Consider the following 22,030-nt stretch of genomic DNA (forward strand, 5'->3'; position numbering starts at 1 on the left):
TCAGTGTTCAAACGGCCATTTAGCATTTTAAGTGGACCTGTACCTGTAACTTGAACCTCTGTACCTGCAATTAGCTACTTTACGGTTCTAAATTGTAACCTGAGACCCTTGAGTGACAATTGTCCTCTTATCAGAATACATGACTTACATAAAGCGTTAACAGACCGAGGACTAAGATTGAGATGTGCGTACCATACGGATCTCGGAAAACGTTTAAGTGACTACGTGATGTAAATTTGACACATAACGTCGAGGAGTTACTGACAGATTGATCTGAAACTTTGCATCACTGATTAACCTGGAATCGTTTTATTGAATGCTTAGCGGTTATGAGTTCTCTACATTGAAGTCCCATGGTTCATATTGGTCAAAATGAGGCATTCATTGTCACGGCGATACTCACGTGACAAAGATTTTACTGATTCTTGTCATAATAGCCAGGCATATTTTCTACCGGCACCTAATATAACCTTTCCCAATCAACCTGTTGACATCAGATGTCAATTGTCAAGGAATTTTCAAGCTGATTGTAAGAATTGATGTACAACAGTCACAGTCATCTCGAGTTCTTTGCGGCTACAGTATCGTGCATTTAGCTCATTTTCCAACAGCCACATCCGCGCACTTGCCTCGTAGTGTTTCGTGTGCGACGGACAGATAGCAACTTCTACGAGGTTGACCAACTCCGGTTGGTATGGCCTTCTTCCTCCAGATACTACAATCCGAAGTTTCTCGAGGGGTTTTCAGAACGTTGTGCAACTAAATTGTATAAATAGTTCCTAGTATCTGTCACAAGCAGATATAACGCTCGGACTTGTTTGTGTTCTTGTTTACCAGACAGGAATGATGAGAGTATAAATTACGCAGTTCTGGTCTATAATTTGAATCATGTTCCGAGTTGTGTTTAATTGTCAGTTGAAATGGAAGGCTTGTCAAAACTTTTACTTATACATATTCTGTCAGGCACATTAATTCTCCAAGATTTGCCAGAGCTAAGTTACATTATCGTAGTAGTGGTCCTTCGTTTTCTCTATAAAGGGAATGGAAAATGTGAAAAGAAATGGACAACGAAATTTAAAAGGTTTCGAACAGCAGGTCCAACTACAAGCTAGCAACTATTGTGCAGTGTAGAAGAAGGTAATTTTTTTTTTTTTTTTGAGATAAATTTAAGATCTGGATTTCAGATTTCATCAATTCATCGTCTCAAAAGTGGACCAATTTCTCAATCGCTATATGCGGTGGTAAAATTTATGGTGGATCAAGTTCAATTTAATCATAGTCGGTGCTTGGAACGCAGCACTTTCGCGTCTTAATTACCAGATACTGCTTTTCAGGGTGCAACAGCTGCGCAGGCTATAACTAGCGTGATAAGCACTCATAGGCTTTCAGACACCGTCGATGAATTAATGTAATAACGCAATTTTCATTGTTTCTGAATTCGTTTCGCAGACATTTCCGTGCGAAATTAATCATGCCTAATATTCACTTATTCATATTTCAAATTTGCCGACGAACTTCGACCAACGAATGTAACAAATGTACGAGCCGAGTGTTGAAGTGTTCGGTAAATGTAAGTCGAAGGGCCGAACTTGATGCGAGTAATTCGGTCACTTAGTGGATTTAACGGACCATTATTTATGATTATTTCGCCATAAAAAGAACGTGTGTATATTTCGATTGACAATTACAAAAACACGCACAGTCCTTTTTATTAAACCAGTAAGAAAGAAGGATTTTTGATCCGAACACTTTAGCTCAGGACAGTGCGATCCGTTGATTGGAAAAGTATCCCATAGGGGTTATTTGTTGACCCTATGTGCCAAGTGTTTAGACGCCACGTGTGTTTATCCAACCTAACAGTCGAGCTATGTATGTATACATAGTTGTATCACCTTTAGTCAACAACTCAGACCTTCCAACTCCCTTTCGACTCGCACACATCAAAACCCTGTTTCTGACCGAGATAAAATTTTACGGAGCTCTTTCCTCCTACGCATTCCTTCTTTTTGTATCGTTGTTTTTTTTCTCTGCCTCGGGTTTTCGTTTTTTTTCTAGCGCCCTTGGATTAACCATTGCAAACTTATTGATCTTGAAGCAAAGTACAATCGTAATAAATTCATCTCACGTATCTTTAATTCAAATCAATCAATCTCACGGTGCTCAAGTATTGGATTTTAACAACTATTCAAATGAATGGTCTGTGGGATATACGATTAATGCAAAGAAGTTTCATGGGGAAAAAATTGCTTTCAGAGAAACTGACTAAGTTTTTGCTGACAGAAAGGATCTGACTTGAAATTGAATTCTTATAAGGGATCGGAATTCTGTAGTCAGCTGAAATTTTACAAAACATTTTGTGAATTCAATAAAAGCATAGAGATGAAGGATTTCCTACAATTTTATAGAAGCTCATCCAGTATTTTGTATTGGACCACACAAATTTTTTTATCGAAACAAAACTATGAAGCGAATAAATAAATGCAGTGAAGATCTCGTACCAAAACCAACAGAGTTTAAAGTTTTCTATTTTTACATTGAGGTACAGCAACTGTTACAAATGTTATAAATCGTAGTTTTTAGGTATTCAATGGCGCATTGATATTTCCATTTTTCTCGCATAATTTCTGTGTTACACAAAATGCGTCCACAAGACGATTTCATTCGAGAAAATAAAAAGAATTTCCTTGAATGTATGACTAGTGCCTTCCAAATTATTTAACAAAATTATTGGGTTCTTACAAAGAGAAATATAGTTCATGAAATAATAACAACAAAATTTGTTTCACATAATCTTTTTTTTTCTATCTACAGCGGTAACAAAACTTTTTTCTGAATGTATAATAATAACAATAACAACAAGAACAACACAACAACAACAATCGTTACCATTTACCGCCATGTCCGATAGAGTATGTCTACAGAACTTTGCAGGAGACTTGTGATTAATCATCATCGTTATGCGGCCATCATAGTGACCATCATTATAAATTATGATACTTTTTTTCTCATATTTTTAGGAAAATATTCCAATCCAGGAATATGGGAATCTGATATCATCAACAGGCGGATATTTCGTATTAAAATATATGCAAAAGTATTGATTCTTGACTCAGCAGCCTCCTCGAAACTTCGAATCGTCTTTCCATAAACGTTCTCAAAGCATTTTGATGCGCTAGAGCGCCGATAGGCGGTGGTATCCACCTGCTCTCATCTCTCCTGAGTGGTCAAGTAACACTTCAGTCGGTACATAAAACTGGTTATCTGCCCTGTATTCACAACTACGAAGACTTTACCGAGGATCACGAACACTTGAGCCAAATATGAAATCGAGTACGGTTTGAAGAGCGTTGTAGAGACCAGACAGGGTAAGGGAAACGATGAAAGGTACACTCGTTTCAAAGCAGATTCGTGCTCTTTGGTACGATAAGCATCTTCACAGCGACAAGTATCGAAATTGAGTGGTTGAATTAAGTAAGTTCAGATTTGGTTTGAGTTTCATTATACGTTCAATATCGCTGAGAGCTACATGGACGTGGAAACGAGTGACGCCATGAGATGTCAGGGAATTGCTGCAAACACGTCAAGAGACCAAGAAGATGTTATTTTAGAAGAGAACTTGGCCGCTCGTGGATGTCTCGGAAATTTATCTTGCCATCAGATACTCTTGATACACATATATTAGCACTGTGAGGAAAGGCTACGCAGGACAAACTCATTTCAACAACAGGATTTCCACGGAACTCTTGGACGGAAATAAAGAGACCCATGTCGTAAAGTTTTACGGAATCGATGTTCGGTAGTAAGAAAGAAAAATTGAAAACTGTTTGCGACATCTTTTGAAAGAGGTTATGTTTCTTGAGAATATTATTCAAACATGCTGGTACTTATTTCTTTCATCTACCTCACATTGTTCAAATATCTCACACCCAACGTAACCCAAGACAAATCTAACAGTACGAGATAAAATACTTGACCTATGGAGTACGAAATTTTCACGACCTATTGACAATACTCAAAATAAAAATGACAAATTATTTTTACGTGGATAACTCTGCCCAATTTTGATTTTATCATTTTTAAGGAATTAAATTTATTTATATTTTATATGTATACGCACTAGAATCAGACCGCGTTGGGGGCGCTATCATTTCTGATTGTCAAATCGTTTTCGTTGATTCACGAACATTTCCCACCTTTGATCAAATTCTCACGGCAGAGTATTTGTTCCATGATTTTCATCGAGTTTCTAAACTTTTCTCCCTCATATCATAACATCTCGTATGGCTTAAAGTTTTTTCACAGATTTTAATTGTAGTTGTAAATGCTTCCAGCTCAAACATAGTGAGTATGGTACGATTTATAAATAAAGTACGTTTTGACGTAACTTTTTATTGTTTCAGTTCCGATTTTATACGATAGCCTTTGACCGATAATGAAATATTCCACAATTTTATATATTTTACAATTCATATTCCATAATTTTATTGCACGATCGTCTTACATTGAGCATTTTTCAAATTAATGTATACATAGTTGGAGCGCTTTCTTCGAAAATAGCGATGATGGAAGGTCGAGGTATCACGTGTCGTGACAATCGTTCTAAATATACGAAACTAAAAACGATTCTTATTATTTTTTTGTGTCTTGTATAGACTGGATCAACATGATACGAAAAATATTTAAGACCGAGCAAGAAACTTTTCTTCTTAATAAACTACAACAAGAACATCAGCCTTTATTCGCTGTGCTCGACCCTCCAAGGCAAAGCGGATATCGCATACGGCTAATGAGAATTACAGATGTACTAATTGTCACTTTGATCTCTGCGATCGTTACAAAAGTGCTGTTTCGTAGCAAGTTCGACACGCATACCTTTATTCTCCGCATCGATGTATAATTGTTTTTCTGCCCACTTCTGATTGCGTGGTCCTGCGACCCGTAGACTTACATTAATCGATCAAGTCATCATCCGTCGAGCTTAAGACACCTATCCGCTAAGCCCTATATTCACTCACTTTGGACAAAGCCGCGACAAATCATAGTTTTAACAGAGTAACAATAATTTGTCACATGTTGTGGAAAATGGCGTCATGGGGTCTTTTGATCAAGCACTGCCAATTCTGGATGACACATAGTAATCGTGAGTAATTGAGACACGAACCTTGAACAAAGTCGAAAACAACATGAAAAAAGTTAAGATCACTCTGCGCACACAAGTTTTTATTAAAAACAGTGGACAGGCGCTTTCGCAGCATTACTACATGGAACAATGAATCTATCAGAGATCCGCACAGGATCCACAGCACCATAAAACATCCATATCCATGGTTGATCTTTAATAAACATCTACAGAAATCCACAATATCAATGGTCAGATTAAAGCCGGTTACGGACATCCATTGGATGTCTATGAACATCACAATGCATGTAAGCGATGTTCGCTCTCCTCTCTCGCCACAAAAGAGATTCAAATTACACAAACCTTCAGCAATTCAGCCCTTTCGTTTACTCCGAATATCGCCCAGTCTCGACATATTTTGTCTAGGGCAGAACAAAAAGTGCACATGATAGTTTCTAATATTTTTCATGATACGTCCATTAGAGGTAAGTATTCCGTGTGGGTAAGATCGAGGTGCATATGAATAATGGATAGATTGGAGATCCGAAATTCTTCTCGACATAATCCATTAGATATCTGTTAGAAATCTGTATTGATATTTAGTAGAGTTCTACGAGATGTATAGCAATACATTTGGATCTCTGTCAGAGCTCTATTGCACTTCATTTCGATTGAAATGGATGTTAAATAAAGGTATTGCATATCCCATGATGGATGTCAATCAGAATTTGTCAAAGAACTTTCTGTCAACTGTTTTTAACAAAGTTGCTAAAAGTTCTAACGCTCTTTGCCACATATCTATAAACATATATTTGTCATGAATACCGTACACTTATACTCATGGGGTTAATCAATTTTGTAATCTGATCCACATACGTAATGTAATCTTGTGTAATCTCGGAAATCTCTCATAACTCCTAGTAATCGTTCGTAATTTTTGCATTCACTTTGTAAGCCTCATGTTTTCTTCATAATCCATGAAATTTTTGTAATCACTGTACAATCCGTGTAATCCTCGAGTAATCTTATCAGTATTTTGGCAATCGTTGTAATTATTGTTGTATCCGGAAACATTGTACTCCTTGTAATCCGTGTAATCTTCGTGTAATTTTTGCAGTCTTCTGGTAATCCTTGTAATTTTTTCTGTCTCCGGAACCTTCGTAATCCTTGTAATATGTGTAATCTTTGTGTAACCGTTTCAATCTTTTGATTATCCTTGTAATTATTGCTGTACATGAAATTATTGTAATTCTTGTAAACTATGTAATCCTTGCGTAATCTTTAGGGTCTTTTGACAATCCTTGTGATGTTTGCAATCCCTTATAATCCATGTGATCGCAGTTGGCGTACGCCACTTTTACACAGTAATCAACCCCTTGCTTATGCAAAACATATTTAAAAAAACATGTTTCTACACGATCACTTGTAACAAGCGATCGCCAGTTATTACAGCACATTCTCTGCGAAGTGTTCTTCCATGCGGCAATAAAAAGCAAAAATACTGAAAAACATTTCCGCGGCCACCGGAGTTTCACGACCCAGATCCATCAATTATACATATAGATATTATAACTCGGCAATTATTTTTTCACCGTAATTTGTTCTCCGAATGCAAAACAGCACCTACTCGACCTTTGATTAGGGGGAGGGGTGGAAGTACGATTAGTAAACAAAGGTCAGAGGTCGCCGTGGGATCTCGTTTTACGCGCTGCTGACCGTTTCCCGGATTTTTCCCGCTTAATTTTGCAACACTTGCCTTGTTTTGACCCTCTGGTTGATCCCGGCCGTGCCGGTCACCACCCGTAATTAAATATATTTATGAAAAAAAAAATGTGCGAAACGCTTTCATTCCCCACACTTTCGGTTGTTCTAACCGTGTGATGTACTGCTGGAACGTGAAAGGAAATCTTTTTCACGCATCTACGGCCAACACTTGTACTCAATTTGCTGTACATGTAAATGGTTTTCTTTGACACCGCGAATAATTATTTTCGTCATATTTATTTGGTAGAAGAAAATTATTGCGTGAAAAACTACATTTTGCTTACCGTGAAAATCGAATGTTTTCTGACGTGCTCAGCTAATCAATTGTATTCATCGACTATAAAGTAATATCGAACCTTCCCTAGATTCACACACTTTTCAATGTCCATATTTCACAAAGTTCACTTCGTCTCCATCTCTCAGTAGATGAGCTTCTGTTTTATATTTTAACAAGCTAACTTTGAATTCGTTTTACAATGAAATTGAATTTTCTATAATCTAAGTATAACATAATTTTTCAAGATGAATTTCCGAAATTTATAATATACACTTTCACGCTCCTCTTTATTTTTCTGCAATGGTAATGATGCGGTTTATTTTTAACTTGGGAATCAATCCTGCATGGAGAAAATCCAATCTTTGATAGTGTACAACTTCTTTTTGATGCAGAGGATTGAACTTCCCGTTAAATTATTTTAAAGGTATGTGAAACAAGTTTAGAGTGCATTACGTCACAAAATGTTACGAACACGAATTAAGGACTACCCTGCATACATTTAATGGGTATCCAAATATACATCGCACCTATATAATACATGTAAGTACACTAGGTAACAATATCAAAAACATAGCGCTAGTATTTTCCAAAAATATCTTACTGAAGCAAAGCAGAGAGTTCTTCGTAACAGTGATCGTATAATCGTAGAAATTTATGAAGAAGCTAAATATCTTACGTTGACATCCGTATGATCTTGAGATTTTTTCAAGGCTTGTGCTACGATCTTGATTAAAATAAGAAATCAATTTTCATTGTTCGTTAAATTTTCACCGCCATTTTACAGAATGTTACCACGTATCACTTGGTCCTCAATCCTACTGATTCAAATTTGCCAAGGCAACAAGAGAAAATACGCAGATACAAATGTAGAGACGAGGTAATTCATGCAGATTTATACATACACAGGTATACCTATATATCCGCTTCAACGATCAGGGTTTCACAGCAGATCTCGTGCCGCCAAGATCGTAAACCGTAGCCAGTCGAGCGAAATCGAGAAAAATAACCGAATCTCTTGACGCGATTCCGCGGTTATGAAAATAGTTGAACTATGCAACCAGCAGCGAGTTGGGATATTTATTGAAAATTTTCATATTATCTTTCGTTCTTGTTCCGACAGTGCAAAAAGTTGCGTGTGGGTTTCTGAATCGGAAATTTAAGCTGTCGAAATATTGACTTCTATGTTATAAAAAAACTATCCGTCATGTTTCTCATTTCAATTTATACACACAACTTGAGTTTAGGTTAAATGCTGTCTTCAATGCTAGCAAATATCATTCCAAACTTTCCAAACATTCGGTAGCTTGCAATTTTAGAATTGCACGCATTGAAGGTGTCTGATGGTATTCCAGAGAGTGTCGATATTGCTGTACTTCTTTTTCAATCTCATACCTTCAAAGTTTCCCATTTCGAAACCCCACTTGAAGTATTCATCGGGCGTTCGAATATCGAAAGAATAGTCAATCATCCACCATTGAATCTATCGAATCACCTCGACAATGAACGCCCTGGTGTTTTATTCATTTTTTACAGTTCATGGACCACTGTTAATACTTATGATTATTCGAATCCCGGGGGATTGTTAACAATGTTGCGATAACGAGGCGAAACGTTTGCAGATTTTGAGTACTCAGGTACAGCTCAGAAAGTTCAAATATCAGGATCTTGTTCCGTAACTTGAATGTTGACAATTCCGAAAGACAAATTCAAACGAAATTCCGTAACCAACGCACCCCAGAACTCAGCTGACAATGCGTCATCTTCCATCATTCAACGCTTCCTTGGAACTCTAAGAATCTCAGACGAAATTTCGTAATATTTTTTCATCTTATTTATCACCTTCTCTTCGGTTCCTCTGATACCTGCACCTCATGTATCAGTTTTGGTCCAAGTAAAAGCCTGCTAAGATAACTTTTCCTTTGGTCACTACGCCAATTTTAAGCCATTTTTAAGACAAAGGTTGTTTCAATTCTTGATGCAGTTTCGATTGAAGTTCGAACTCGTTTGGGCCTAAAGTCACTCGTGAGTTATGGATTAGTCCAATGATGAGAATAGTCGAGTTATGGTTCTCATTCATAGCTCGAATTCAACCTGGTTGAACGGTGGATATAATAAATTGACGCTCGTAAATCGCGAATGCTACTCTCAGGTCAAGCTGTCAGTTTTATAAGTCTGTTCGGTCAACCGTCATGGGTATAAAGTCACCATCGATCTGTTATTGATATCATTCAATGCTTAGCCCATCGCAAGTACGTTCCATTATGCATGAATATGCCAACTTTGCCATCGCGTTTACGAGTACATATTGTCCTGATAAACAGCCATTTACGATCCGACGATTCATTCCGTAATGACAGTAGTTAGTCAGAGACTGATCATTAACGTTCTGTCGATTTGATATTTCTTCCAAAAATATCAGTTCGATTAATTAACCACCAGTCTAAGGTTCGAAACTAGAAACTAACATGTTCCTTTCATTTTGAACCATGGAAAACTTACGGTGGTGAAAAATCGAAATAATATCCCAAAAATTTTCTCTGTAGTCACAGTCCAAAATGTAATTATGAAAATTATAATTCAACTCCAAATAAAGATGATGTTTAGTGAGTTTTCCGTGAAAAAATATATATTGAAAAATGAGTCACGACGGATGGTTGAGAAACGCTGCACACAAAACCTGAGTTATGGTTTCGCGAGGTTCCAGATTCCAGGATGTTGTATCCCTGACCAAAACCCGAAGATCTATGGGGAATGACAGCACGGAATATTACTACTGGATTGTTTTTCCACGCCTTAATGCGCGAGTATCGTATAGGAGTGGTTTCATATCGTCCGCTGAACCATGTCGAGCTCTCGCCTCACCCTAGCATGTGAGGGTTTCCCGTTTCCGTCCACAAATCGTTAGGGTGAACCGCGAGTTTGTATAAATCAGGATATAAAGTTACTCACGTGCAGCGCAGCGAGAAAGTGCTCGCAGTTTGTGAGGCAGAGGGTAGATATAACGTAGTACAGTAGACGGGTGATAGCTGCGTGTAATTATGTCCGTGCGTCTTTTTACATAATAATTACATTACGTAGCCGTAGTTTCTACAATTAGAGTAATTATTTTACACATACAAATGAAATTCCGAGTTTGAAAAGTTCCGAAAGAGTCAAATTCCGAATTTTTTGCTGGCGAAACTCAAAGTAATGAAATCAAACTTTAACGAAACATACAAGTTTCGAATGGTTCGAAACCGAACGGTCAAAGTTTCGAAAGGACAAAATGCCCGAAGGGCGTAACTCCGACAAGTCAAAGTCCTGATAGTGCGAGAATAAGATAGTTAGAAAATTTGAAACATCGAAATTCGGAATGATCGAAGATTTTTTTCTCTTTTCATTTTTCTTTTTTTTTTTTTAGATTTCCGATATTTTTGATTTTTTTGATTTTTTACACCGAATCGTTAAGTAAAATACGCTGTGTGAGTATATTTTAATTCACGGAATTTTACTCTATCGGAACTTTACTTTTCGGAACGTCGCGCTATTGTAACTTGAATTTTCGGAATCTTGCATTCTGGAACTATGAATCGTCGGGTTTCCGACCGTTCGAAACTTTGTTTTTCCGTGAAAGTTTGATTCTTTTACTCAAAGTTTTGCCACCAAATAATTCGGAATTAGACGCTTTCGGAACTTTTCAAATTCGCAACTTCAACCCCCGGTTGCACGTCTGTGCTGGAGTCTTTTAATTTATTAAATGTAATATACCATTTTTTAAGTAATAGGCTCCAGATTGTGTCTACATCTAGTTATCCGTTACATGTATGGGACATTCTTTGCCAAATAACGAATTTTGACCGCCACTTTTTTCGTTTTGCTTGAACTTTTACAGATCGAACGTTTTCAAGATTCTCTAAAAATTCTTGATTTTTTGTTCGGTTCGATCGTTTCAAGATTGGTCGCATGATGGAACTTTTTCTTGCTTTAACGATCACTTTAAAAAATTTCGGATTGGCACCGATCAATGTTGAACTTATGAAAATAATCATGAAAAAAATACGAATCTTGTGATTAAGCTAACCTCAGCCGCGATTTATTCAAGCATATAGGAAATTTTTTATTAATTAAAACTTATATCATCTTACATTTCTTCAAAGTTGTTAAAAAATTGAACGACCTAATTTCACCTTTGACATCATTGTAACAAGCTTTTCACGTAGTGAAAAATGTTAAAATTATTTCTTCCACACCTTTAAAACGTTAACACTAATCTATCTCAGTTCATATTTCATGAAGCCGTTCTGACAAAATAGTTTAACCAAACTGTTTCATCACGAAGAAATTAATTTAAAAATGATCTGATCTAAGAATATAAGTATTAAAAATTCCTTGAGAAATTTAGGAAAGGCGCAACCTTAGCAAGGTTTGAATATCTATATCCTAGAATTGATTCAACGAAATTAAATACATATTTATATGCATGAAATTTCATCATTTGAAATAGCATGGAATGCCCCATACGTATATAATTCTTTGTTTCACTTACATCTTTCATTTCCGACGGGGACAAGTATGACCATATATATATGGTTTTATCTTTCGAAGCATAAAACGGTGCGAAGAATATAATTATTGTACGGTGCGGAACAGTTTCATTTCCATTTTTATGTTCCTGGCTGTTTTATAGCGGCATCTCATACTTTCTATTTTCCCCTCCCGCAGTCCTGGCTGACTTATTGTCAAACGACAAAACCTGTCGCCCCCCCCGTCGCTCATCACCTGAACATCTGTCAATACATCGAGTTAAAACACTTCCCTTGTCCATTTGTTTGGTAACTTATACATTATATCAGTCGTTAAGTGGAACGAAACAACAATAGGAATAATCGAAGAGCTTTCATCCCCCGATAGCACTTTACGAGTATGTCCTCGATTTTTACCAACAGTTTACTCATTGTCAGATTTCGTTCGACGAACAAAGCTCGGCCCACCCACTCACGTCTTCATGCCTGAGAAGGGACGAAATAGTAAGAGATTGCGCACGACAATAGCTCTTTGGTAATGGTGTATAACACCCAGTACCGACAATAGTGCCGCCCTGCGATACCAATCTCTACGTAATCATACCTGACCCGCTCTTCAGCGAGGGATGAACCCTTGCTCCACCCCATAATAGATGGCCGTATGTATACCTGTACTCACCCTATGATATGTGAGAGATGTACAGAGGAGATTTCCACGCTGATTAAGAACGTATTGACACGATCGATCAGGCGAGTAACGGAGAAACGAGGAAAAAAAAAACTGCTCGGACGAATGAAACGAGGATCGAAACGGCTTGGACAAAGTTAATTGTGTCGAATTGGGTCAGGTATATTCGTCATGTGAGAGATTCTTCGTTAACGTAGTCAAGGTTCGTACGTTTCGAGGAATCTAAAATTTTTCAATTCCCTGACTTTTCAAAGCGTTGCAGCTTGAGAATAGGATTTTTTCCAAGAACCTTTGAACCAAGAAACATGCCGCTGATTAATTATAATTTATTTACACATTTACACATTACCTAGTGAATATTTTACTGTCTGACTATCAATTTACAAACATCCTGCGATTATCCGTACAAAAAAAAAACCAAAAAAGGCTTGGTATTAAGTAATGCATGAAATGATGCGGCGAAACAATATTTTGAGTGCAATTTTCTCTTCTCAAGATCGATGGTACTTTTGTGTAAGAACGAGTTTATTTCTTCAATAAAATCAAAATTCCAGTCTTATTTTTGAAATTCGCTCAGTTTTCCCCGACGTTTCCTTGCTCTAAGAAATTCTCTGGATTTCCTCAAATTTTCAAGTTTTCCCTGTGCGTACGAACCTTGTTATTGCAACCATTTTTTCGGACTTTATAGAGATGTGATTTTGATAACTAATTATCTACAAATGGTAATGTTTTTCTTAACTTCTGTGACTTTGATGTCGCGCAGTATTGTTAACGTTCGGCTTTAGAATTAAGATCCTTCATACTTGTTTATAAATTTTTTGTGTATTCGTATAGTTTTTTCCTTATTTCCAACACGGTCTTTACGTCTGTGAGACTGTAAACATTGATGTGGGAAATTAGCTGTATAATTCATGCTTGTTTTATCTAAGTATACATTTTTTCAATAGCAGTGTTCGAACGATCGAATTCCAATTATGGATCAGTTCCTCTCGTTAAATATTACACAATGAAAAAAGAAACCATTTTTAGGCTAATATCACAACTAGATCGCTACGAAAAATTCACAATAGAAATTTTTTTGCACTGTACCTCAATTCTTTCTATAGATACATACATATGGCAGTGAAATAATTTATCTAATGCGAAAGTGTTTCTACTCGAAAGGTTCAGCTTCACTCTCGTGGATCTATTTACAAAGCGAGATGAAAAATGATGTTTCTTAACGATCCGATTGAAGCACCAAACTAATACGAAGATTGCGTGTCGGTACACTTATTGTAATAAAAGAGGTATAGGAACAGGATATTATAAGATTGATCTATTTCATGTTGGTGAGGTAAATTTTGCTCCTCGATGTTGATACCGCGTAACAACGAAGAACAAAATCAAATACACTACAACGGTACTCTCAATGTTTGAAACAAATATAAACAGTAATATTAAGCAAAGCAGAAAGAATCCAGAGCACCCAATTGACGAGGGTAAAAAATATTGACACACGTGCTCGGGATGAACGTCGACGCGTAACAAGCGCTTGCGGTTACGCATGTTGGTACGTGAATTTACATCGGAAAATAAATGAACTTTAGCACGTCGTTCCATAGCAGCTCGCTCGTTTTCTGCCCTCGTGAATTTCGTACAATGTTTTCATGTTTATTAACATTTTTAGTGTTCAGTACATTCCCTGTTGCACCATCACTGTCCTGTCAGGTTGTCGGTTAACAACGCACGGAGAAAGAATTTTTTGAATTTACCGAATATGGGGATCAAATATGGTAAAAACAATGCCATTTCGTTAAATAAAGAAGTGAGCAGACACTAACACAGCTCAGTAAAAAAACATTTTTTATCGAGTTTATATCTAAATTGGTAAATTTTGATTTTATACATCGAATAATAACCAAAATCTTCAATTGACATTTATAAAGTTTGCTTTTGTTTGTTTTATGTTGATAACTAATCACCGGTCAATACAAATTTTGAATCTGGGTTATAGGTCTCAAATTTTGATATCTTCTACGTAACTAATTGAAGTAGGAACGATATCTCGGATTTCAAGCAATATTACCTATTTTCTCAAACATTTATTGTAAATAACAATTAGAGGAAATTCAGTTTCGCATTTCAATTTATGAAAAAAGTGATTTAAATATGAAACTGAACTTTGGTTGGTTGGTATTTGCAACGAATGTTTGAGAAAACAGGTAATTTTTATTAAAATCAGAAATGTCGTTCTGGTTTCTACAAAAGCAAATTTTATCTAATAAAACTATCTACCGCGCAGTTGGATTAATTTTGCAATTCTCTCTGCTACCGATAGACGTGATTAGGAAATCTGCAGTCTGGTACTTGAAGAGAATAAGTATTCGCCAACTTCTTTCTCAGCACGTTTGTGTGATCCAGACTTTTTCATAAATTTTTGGCTTTTCCGGCCGCCTCTCAACAACCTCGCGTCACAGGACCTGGATTTACTATTCTCTGGATTTTTGAGAGTTTTTGTGATTACAGTTAGCAAATTAGTTGCTCAACTTCGCTTGTTTTTGACAATGAAAGTAGTTAGCGATAACGAAGCGTATAAACAGCTTCTCTCAAGTCGGAAGTGATCCACGAATTTTTCACCCGAATCGAAGGATGAAATATCTCGTTCCTTTTGCCTTTTCAAATCGGCTAACTTCGATCTACCTAAAATTAATTAAAAACTCCTCAAAGTTTTCTTTTTCTCCAAAAATCTCTACTTCAATGGTGACAAATTTGCAGAAAATTAGCTGGAGGAAGTTAAGCCCTTGCGATGGACACTCTCGTTATGTGTAAAGTACAATGTAACGATGCTCATGCAATTTACTCGACGTAGGATATTCACAAACATCGGTACACTTGCATACGATGCGCCCTTTCTCGCCAAAAACAAGTCCGAAGTTCTTTCTCTCCACGATATGAATTCGCAAGGGATTTCTGCCAAAATATAGAACCTCACCCTCGAGTATCAAGGAAGTAAGTTAGGGATTCGAATCACATTGGTAACGGAACAACGAATCATCCGCAAGCTCCAGCATATTCGTGAAGAACAATTGTTGCGAGTGAATATGGGGATGTGAGACGAACTTGTACTATACCGACAGTCGGTTCTTTTCTCTTGAAAGAAATTCTACTTACCGACGGTACCTGGAAAAACTTTGTTGAAACAGTCCTTTCTATTTTTAAATATGTTAACTCGACTCCGTTTCCGACATACGAAAATATAATTCGATGTAGAATTTTCCGCTCTACACGATTGTCGAGTCAATTTGGATCTGTAGATAGCGTGTTTTCAGGAAAATGCAAACAAACGTGAAATTTCGCTGTTTTCTCGAAACGCCGACTACGCAGCTTAAAAATGACATCAAATTTCAGTTCACGAGGGTCAAAAACCACCGTACACAAAAATATAGCCATATCCCGTATGTTTTCAATTCAGACCTATTTTGACCGGACTGTGCAGCTGGTATCGTGTTGAAGGTAAACGGAATTGAATTACACAGAGAGTAAACGTTTAATCTTCTCTGTGAACTTTCGGCTGAATGGAAATCATTAATCATGTTGTTGCGATGCACGAAAGCCGCATGAACTGCAGGATATACACCATACAGTACCTATATACCGCATGTTTGAAAGTTCAACAAATTAGTTAACGACTCGGTGACCGTTGACGACAGTGACTAGGAACAATAAATGTGATGAAGGATCCGCCGCCTCGTGCAGTCGTAAAAACTGCGAAGGTGTTCATCAAGCTGGAAGTATTATTCACACTCTTATACTTGGGTGAAGATGTCTACGCGAATAGTCCAACTTTGAAGCCGGCTTAACTATAGTATGATGAATTGCTTACAACCTGTATTCGTGAATTATTCGATTTCAGGCTCACTCAGAATGATATATGATACCAGATGAGAACTAGATATTCCATTTGCAAATGAAAGACGCGCCAGAATCTTCCGTGGACCGTTAGAAAAATTTGCTTCGAGCCTTTTTTAGGGAAAAAAACACTCAACGTATGTACGATCCAAATGTGAGAGCGATGCATGGATGAGCATCGTTTTTACCCGTTTGTGTAATGTTTCTTATCCAATAAAAACTTGAGTAGGTAAAATCTTCCCTGCATTATTCCTAGAAATTAAGTATTCCGATTCTTGAACCGTGAAAATGGGTTTTAAATAGCAATTTCAAAAACTTGCTTTTAAGAATCCCTGAACAAAAGATTGTTCATTTGGTCAACATCTGCTACCTTGAAAAAATAATTTCTCACAAAATATGTACATGAACCATTTCATCTTTGGTTATTTCATGTCTTTTGAACCATCACGCTTTACGTCGGAGTCAAAATGACCCCGCGGTATTTTCACCAAAGATTCAATATGAAAAATATTCTGATTCGATCCAAGATTTATAATGAAATATCGTCGATATCTTTAATTCAGTCTTTTTCTAAAAATTCAACTTCACTCACTCAAATAAATACATTTTTTCCATCCCGTATTATCTCCATATTTCTTTTCTTGAATATCTGTGTCTTGAAAGTTACTCAATCGATTTTCTGATCAATACGTTGAAAATCCAGTGAGTTGTGATTTTTTGGGTAGAATAATCCGTTTCCCGTTTTTTAATTCGTTGCCTTATGAATTTTTTTTCTATACTCAAAATTTTATTACACTAAAAGTAACGAATTTTTCTTGAAATATGATAGTTAAAAAGTATCCCAGAATTTTTTTAAACTTATTTGATTCAACATCTTTGCTTCTACGCGATCATTTTTGATGCGGGTTCAGAAAGTGTGTAGCGCAAGGATTAAGCTCGTCAATCGTCACTGAACTCTGTACCTCCAACCAGTCCCAAAATATAAGGAAGGCACACAATTTTTGAAAACAACAATTTTGCTCAATCATTAGACACGCGTATGTTCCTAGCAGAAGACCTATCCTCATTCCTATATTTCGTTCAAAATTAACGTGGCGAGGCTGGAAAGCGGTTGAATTCGCATAGAATGACCCAATTGCGTAGTTAGTAATTTCCACGGTTTTGATCCACAGTCCATCCGCTGCAAGTACCCTTTGGATTCTATTCAAGGCTAAAGCACATGGCACATTGAACTAGAATATTGATTTGATATTCATACAACACAGCCCATAGGTGCATCGATACGCGATCGTTTATTGGTCGGAGTGTGCCAAGAATACTAAAAGTATCATAAAAGTTCTCGGAAGATCATTAAGAGTGAAAAAGCGTTTGCCAAAGTTTAGCTTAGAATTGGTATCCATCATTTTCTTCTACTCATGGATTCAGATTTGTTAAATATTGATAAGAAAAGAACATGAAAGATGTTTTGTTGTTGAAAATTTCAGGAATGTCTGCATAGGTTTTTATGGTATTCGTTATATCTCGTATCTACAGATTCCTGATCTTTTCTGATATTTGTAAAGTGCAGAACCACGCCTCTCCTTTTTAATACTCAAGTTTATCGTAAATTCTCCCAACGGTTGCCAACCTAATGATAAGAAAAGGCGATTTTATTATGCGCAGGCATACGCCACTCGTGCCATGCATTGTCCCACAATAACGGCCTCCACTTGGGAGAGGACCAAAAGATCTTTAAGAAATGTATGGACGATTACCCCCCTCTAACAAGCCTTCGCTTCGATCTCACAAAACATTCCTGTCGACGCTTGTCTCCCGTCCAATTTTTGAAAGATATTATTGCCTTTTTTCCGAACATGCAAATGACATCCGGTTGGCTCAGGATTCACACGTTCAATGCTTCAAAAAGAAATATAAATTCCAGGACCACATATTCGTATAGGCAAAAAAAATGTACACTGAGAGAAATTTTTATTTCCGGTTACCGCTCAGTACTTGACTAGTTTCATTTTTTACCATAATCGAAGAATATAGTTCTAGGTACAAAGTAAAAATTAGTTTTGTAGCAGTTACCAGAAAGTCTAATATCTGTTAATATTCTTTCTCATTATGATCACTGTTACTATATTTTCTTGTAACTGTTGCGAAAATATAATGCTTGTGCAGCATTGAATTGACGTCAAAGCCTTATTTAACTAAAAAAGTACAGTAAACCGAACAAACTGATTATGCGTTGCAATTGCCAAAAAGGGATCGACAATAGCGCAAAATCGTTAGGTGTAGGTACCTCGTTTTTCGTAATTCCAACAGTATTCAAACAGTTTTTTTAACGATACCTGTTTTACTGAATTTTTCTAGCTACTATAAGAAATGAAATTTTTCTCCTATGTATCTATATATATATATTTATGTCGAAGTTCCAGATTTCGTCGCATATATATATATCAAATGGCACAAAAAGCGTCTGTGCTGAAGTAGCGAATATTTCGCGCATGTAGCGAAATTCTTTCACCATCACAAACTATACCTTACCACATGCTTGGACCCTTTGAATTCGTGCTAATATTAAAAAAATATCGTTTTTAATTGATTGCAAATTTACAAATTTAAAAGCACTCTTATCGAACGTAATGGCAATAACGATTAGGTAGAATTTACGCCGTTTTTTTCTAACACGATAGTAGGAAGTTGATTTATCAGTAAAGTATACGAAGATTTCGAGACCGTGATAATAATTATTGGGGTGAGATGTAAATTCATATCATCGTTCAGACGTAAAACACAAACCCCCATTAGAGTCACTGTTTTCACGAGTTTCCAGTTTATCGGGTAATGATATGCCGAAAATGTAGGCGCGTATTGTTCCACGCCTGAATTTAAATTTCATAATCAACATTGATGACGGGTTGTCGAAACGCAGTATCGTTATGCTAATTCCAGAATTGTACAACAGCATGATTTCCGCCTGAATAGTACGCCTGCGTTACTGTAGTGAAAAGCACAGCAATTTATTTGGCAAAGTTTTATAACATTCAGTATTGACACATTCCACTATATAATGAGAATTAATTGGTGCGTTTCAGTTAAAAATTCTACATGACGTGATGAGAATTCGGTAATTTCTTGTTTCGGTTCCGATTCAAAGGCATGAATTCTCGACAACTGAATTAAGCAAAGTTGCCACAACTAGTTTTGTTTAGTAGAATGCACTCCAACACATGCGAAATGGAAATTAGACTCAGAGAAAAATTTATCTAAAGCTGGGAAGAATGATAAAAAAAATTGGTGGATTAAAATATGCAAATGATTGTTCAATATTTGCAGGCCACTTTCTCAGGGTTGTCTTCCGTTTAGGTTTTTAAAATTCACCCCATCTGTACACGATGGTTAATGTGTAAAACATTTACCTTGTGGAACCATCAAGTTCAAATATCCCGATTTATTAATACTTTGATTTCTTTCAAGTCCGTAATCAACAAAATCACAACTACGCGTCTCGAACTAAATCGTATACCTATGCAACTCCGTAGAATATCGAATTACATTCCGTCTTTGGATCACGGCAATTTAATTTGGTTCACAAAACGAAGCTCGGGAATTTTCGTTTGAGAAAAAATCTGGCCGTTCACTTTACATCCTCTCGGCAAACTCCGTGTAATTTTCAGAATTCCATACCTATGGGGTTATCCATGCGTTACGGAAATTTTTGGAGTGAAAAGATTCAAATGAAGCACATGTACAACAATATAGACAAGAGACAATAAACCTGAGAAGCTTTTGTCAGTCACTTTGATCTAAAGCGGTGAACATTTGAACAACCATGAAAAATATCTGGTACACACAAAAGTTTGAGTTGAATTTACGTCGATATAAATACCGACTCCGGATTTCGCTTTGAAGCTGCCGCAGAAAAATACGTTTCATATTTATAGCACGGTCATATCTCTGGGCGAAATCGCCGTGAAAGCGCGAGAAAAATCGCTCAAGATCCTTGCATTTCCTTCCCATGCAGTTGAATCATCTCGTAATTTCCGGAAAATATCTTAGGAAACGATTTTCCACTTTTGCGGAGAGAAAACTAAAACAGAAAGATCCAACAATCGATCAATCATCCCTCGGAAGCCGTGCGTGAAAGATTGATAGCGTAATTCACACTCTTTGGCCTACCAGCAACTCTTTTCCTATTAAAATCCGACACCTAGTTTTCTCTTTTCCACCACCGTTTCTAGATATCACGTGAAGTTCTCAGGCGCACTGCTTCGAGTACCGGAGTGTCTGACAACCGTTTGTCCGACTCCTCATTATCCGAACTGCGGTTTTCGGAGTGGATCCTACCTCAGGGAACTCGACTCACCCATCTATGAGGGGAACGTCCCTCAATATCCTGCGGGCAGCAGCAAGACGATCTCCAACGTGAGCTGCTAGCAGCAGCCTTGTCAGTAGCTGACCCAGCACCATCACACCCACAACCATCTTCATCCTCGACCTCACTGGGCCCGCAACTTCTGATCGTCACTGTCCTCATACCATCACGATCACGGGGAAAACTTTACCACGCGGAAACTTGGAGGAGCGTTAATAACCACGACCAACGAAACGATAGTTTCTTGATCCTTTCAGAGATACCTGAGAATTGTCGATCGTTCGAGGTTTGCACAAAATTTTCTGACGCGGTGTCGGCTTCGAGACACTGTGTCATGTGATTCACTGCATCGTTAGAAAGTCACTCCACACCAACCTGTGTTAGGGGGAAGAGACGTCGCACCGTGTGTGGCACCGTTTGAAAAAAAACTGAGCACGTAATTAAAACTGGAGTAAGAAGATGTAGCCTCACATGTGCTGAATACTTGGGTCACTGGAAGCTGACAGTATCATTTGCGCTTTGTGAACCTCACAGATGTAATTGCCGCGGTCATTAACTAGTAACTCAAACTTTCACGTTCCAACAACGAGAACACTTTCGCATAAGTGCTGTGGTGCCTGCATCGCGCACTTCACGCCGTTTTTACTAGCTGCGGTGAATGAAGCCTTCGTCAACGAATCCCGGTACCTACTTCAACCCGAACGCCAGTTAGCGGGCAGTTTTCCGTCTAGGGTAATTATTCTTTACTCAAGTTTGTTTCGAACGTAAAACTGCTCGAGTTCGATGAAAGCAGTTTAAACCAACGTAACTACGGAACACCGAGAGATGTCTAACTTTTAACACTGAATAATTAATTAAATTAATCCTCGTCGTGATTTTCCTACTCGACACGTGTACACGTTTAAAACTCAAGCTACCAATTTATACTGTCCAACGTAAGTAACAATTTGTACTTTACCAAGTTCACCCCATCATTGTTTATCAAAGTTTTCATAGTTAGAAATATGCCGTTAAACTCTCGACATGGTTCACTAACACAAAAAGTCGATCTACCGATAAACCGATGTCGGTACGAGCGGGTGACTGTTTGAAAGTTCAAAAGAACCGCTACCGAAAAACTTTGCGATAATCCATCGACTGTAATTTTTACCACTCTCCTCGCGATAAAGTCACAATGAAAATTTGATTTCTAAAACTAAGTCAGGGTCCCTACGGGATACGCGTTACTTTGGGGTAAACTTTCGCAAAGGTTTCCGAAGAGGATCCGGAAGCGATGGTCACTGGTGCCTTCCGAGGTGTTCGCGGCTCGGAGATGAAGACCCGACTGACTGGCTTGTCCGTCGGCAATAGCGCAGGCGCTCTTCACATACCCCGTTCTCACTCTGTCAGACTCTTTACCCCTCAGGATTCTCTTCCACCGTACGCACTC

General features: G+C 37.5%; 1 protein-coding gene across 2 annotated transcripts in view; it reads right to left on the reverse strand.

Annotated features, from left to right (window-relative positions):
- Nucleotides 1-21,911, reverse strand: part of LOC124180015 (dipeptidase 1) — a 141,339-nt gene extending 119,428 nt beyond the window's left edge. The window contains exons 1-2 of one of the 2 annotated variants that reach the window (XM_046564988.1): nt 21,829-21,910; nt 20,593-21,409 (exon numbers count right to left, since the gene is read on the reverse strand). In XM_046564988.1, coding sequence (XP_046420944.1) covers nt 20,593-20,717 — 125 coding nt within the window. In that variant the 5' untranslated portion in view covers nt 20,718-21,409; nt 21,829-21,910. Of the gene's footprint in view, nt 1-20,592 lie in introns of both variants that reach the window. The other variant, XM_046564998.1, reaches the window with a different exon arrangement.
- Nucleotides 21,912-22,030: the final 119 nt, after the last annotated feature.

Source organism: Neodiprion fabricii, chromosome 1, assembly GCF_021155785.1.
Source record: "Neodiprion fabricii isolate iyNeoFabr1 chromosome 1, iyNeoFabr1.1, whole genome shotgun sequence".
In the NCBI taxonomy this organism is placed as follows: domain Eukaryota; kingdom Metazoa; phylum Arthropoda; class Insecta; order Hymenoptera; family Diprionidae; genus Neodiprion; species Neodiprion fabricii.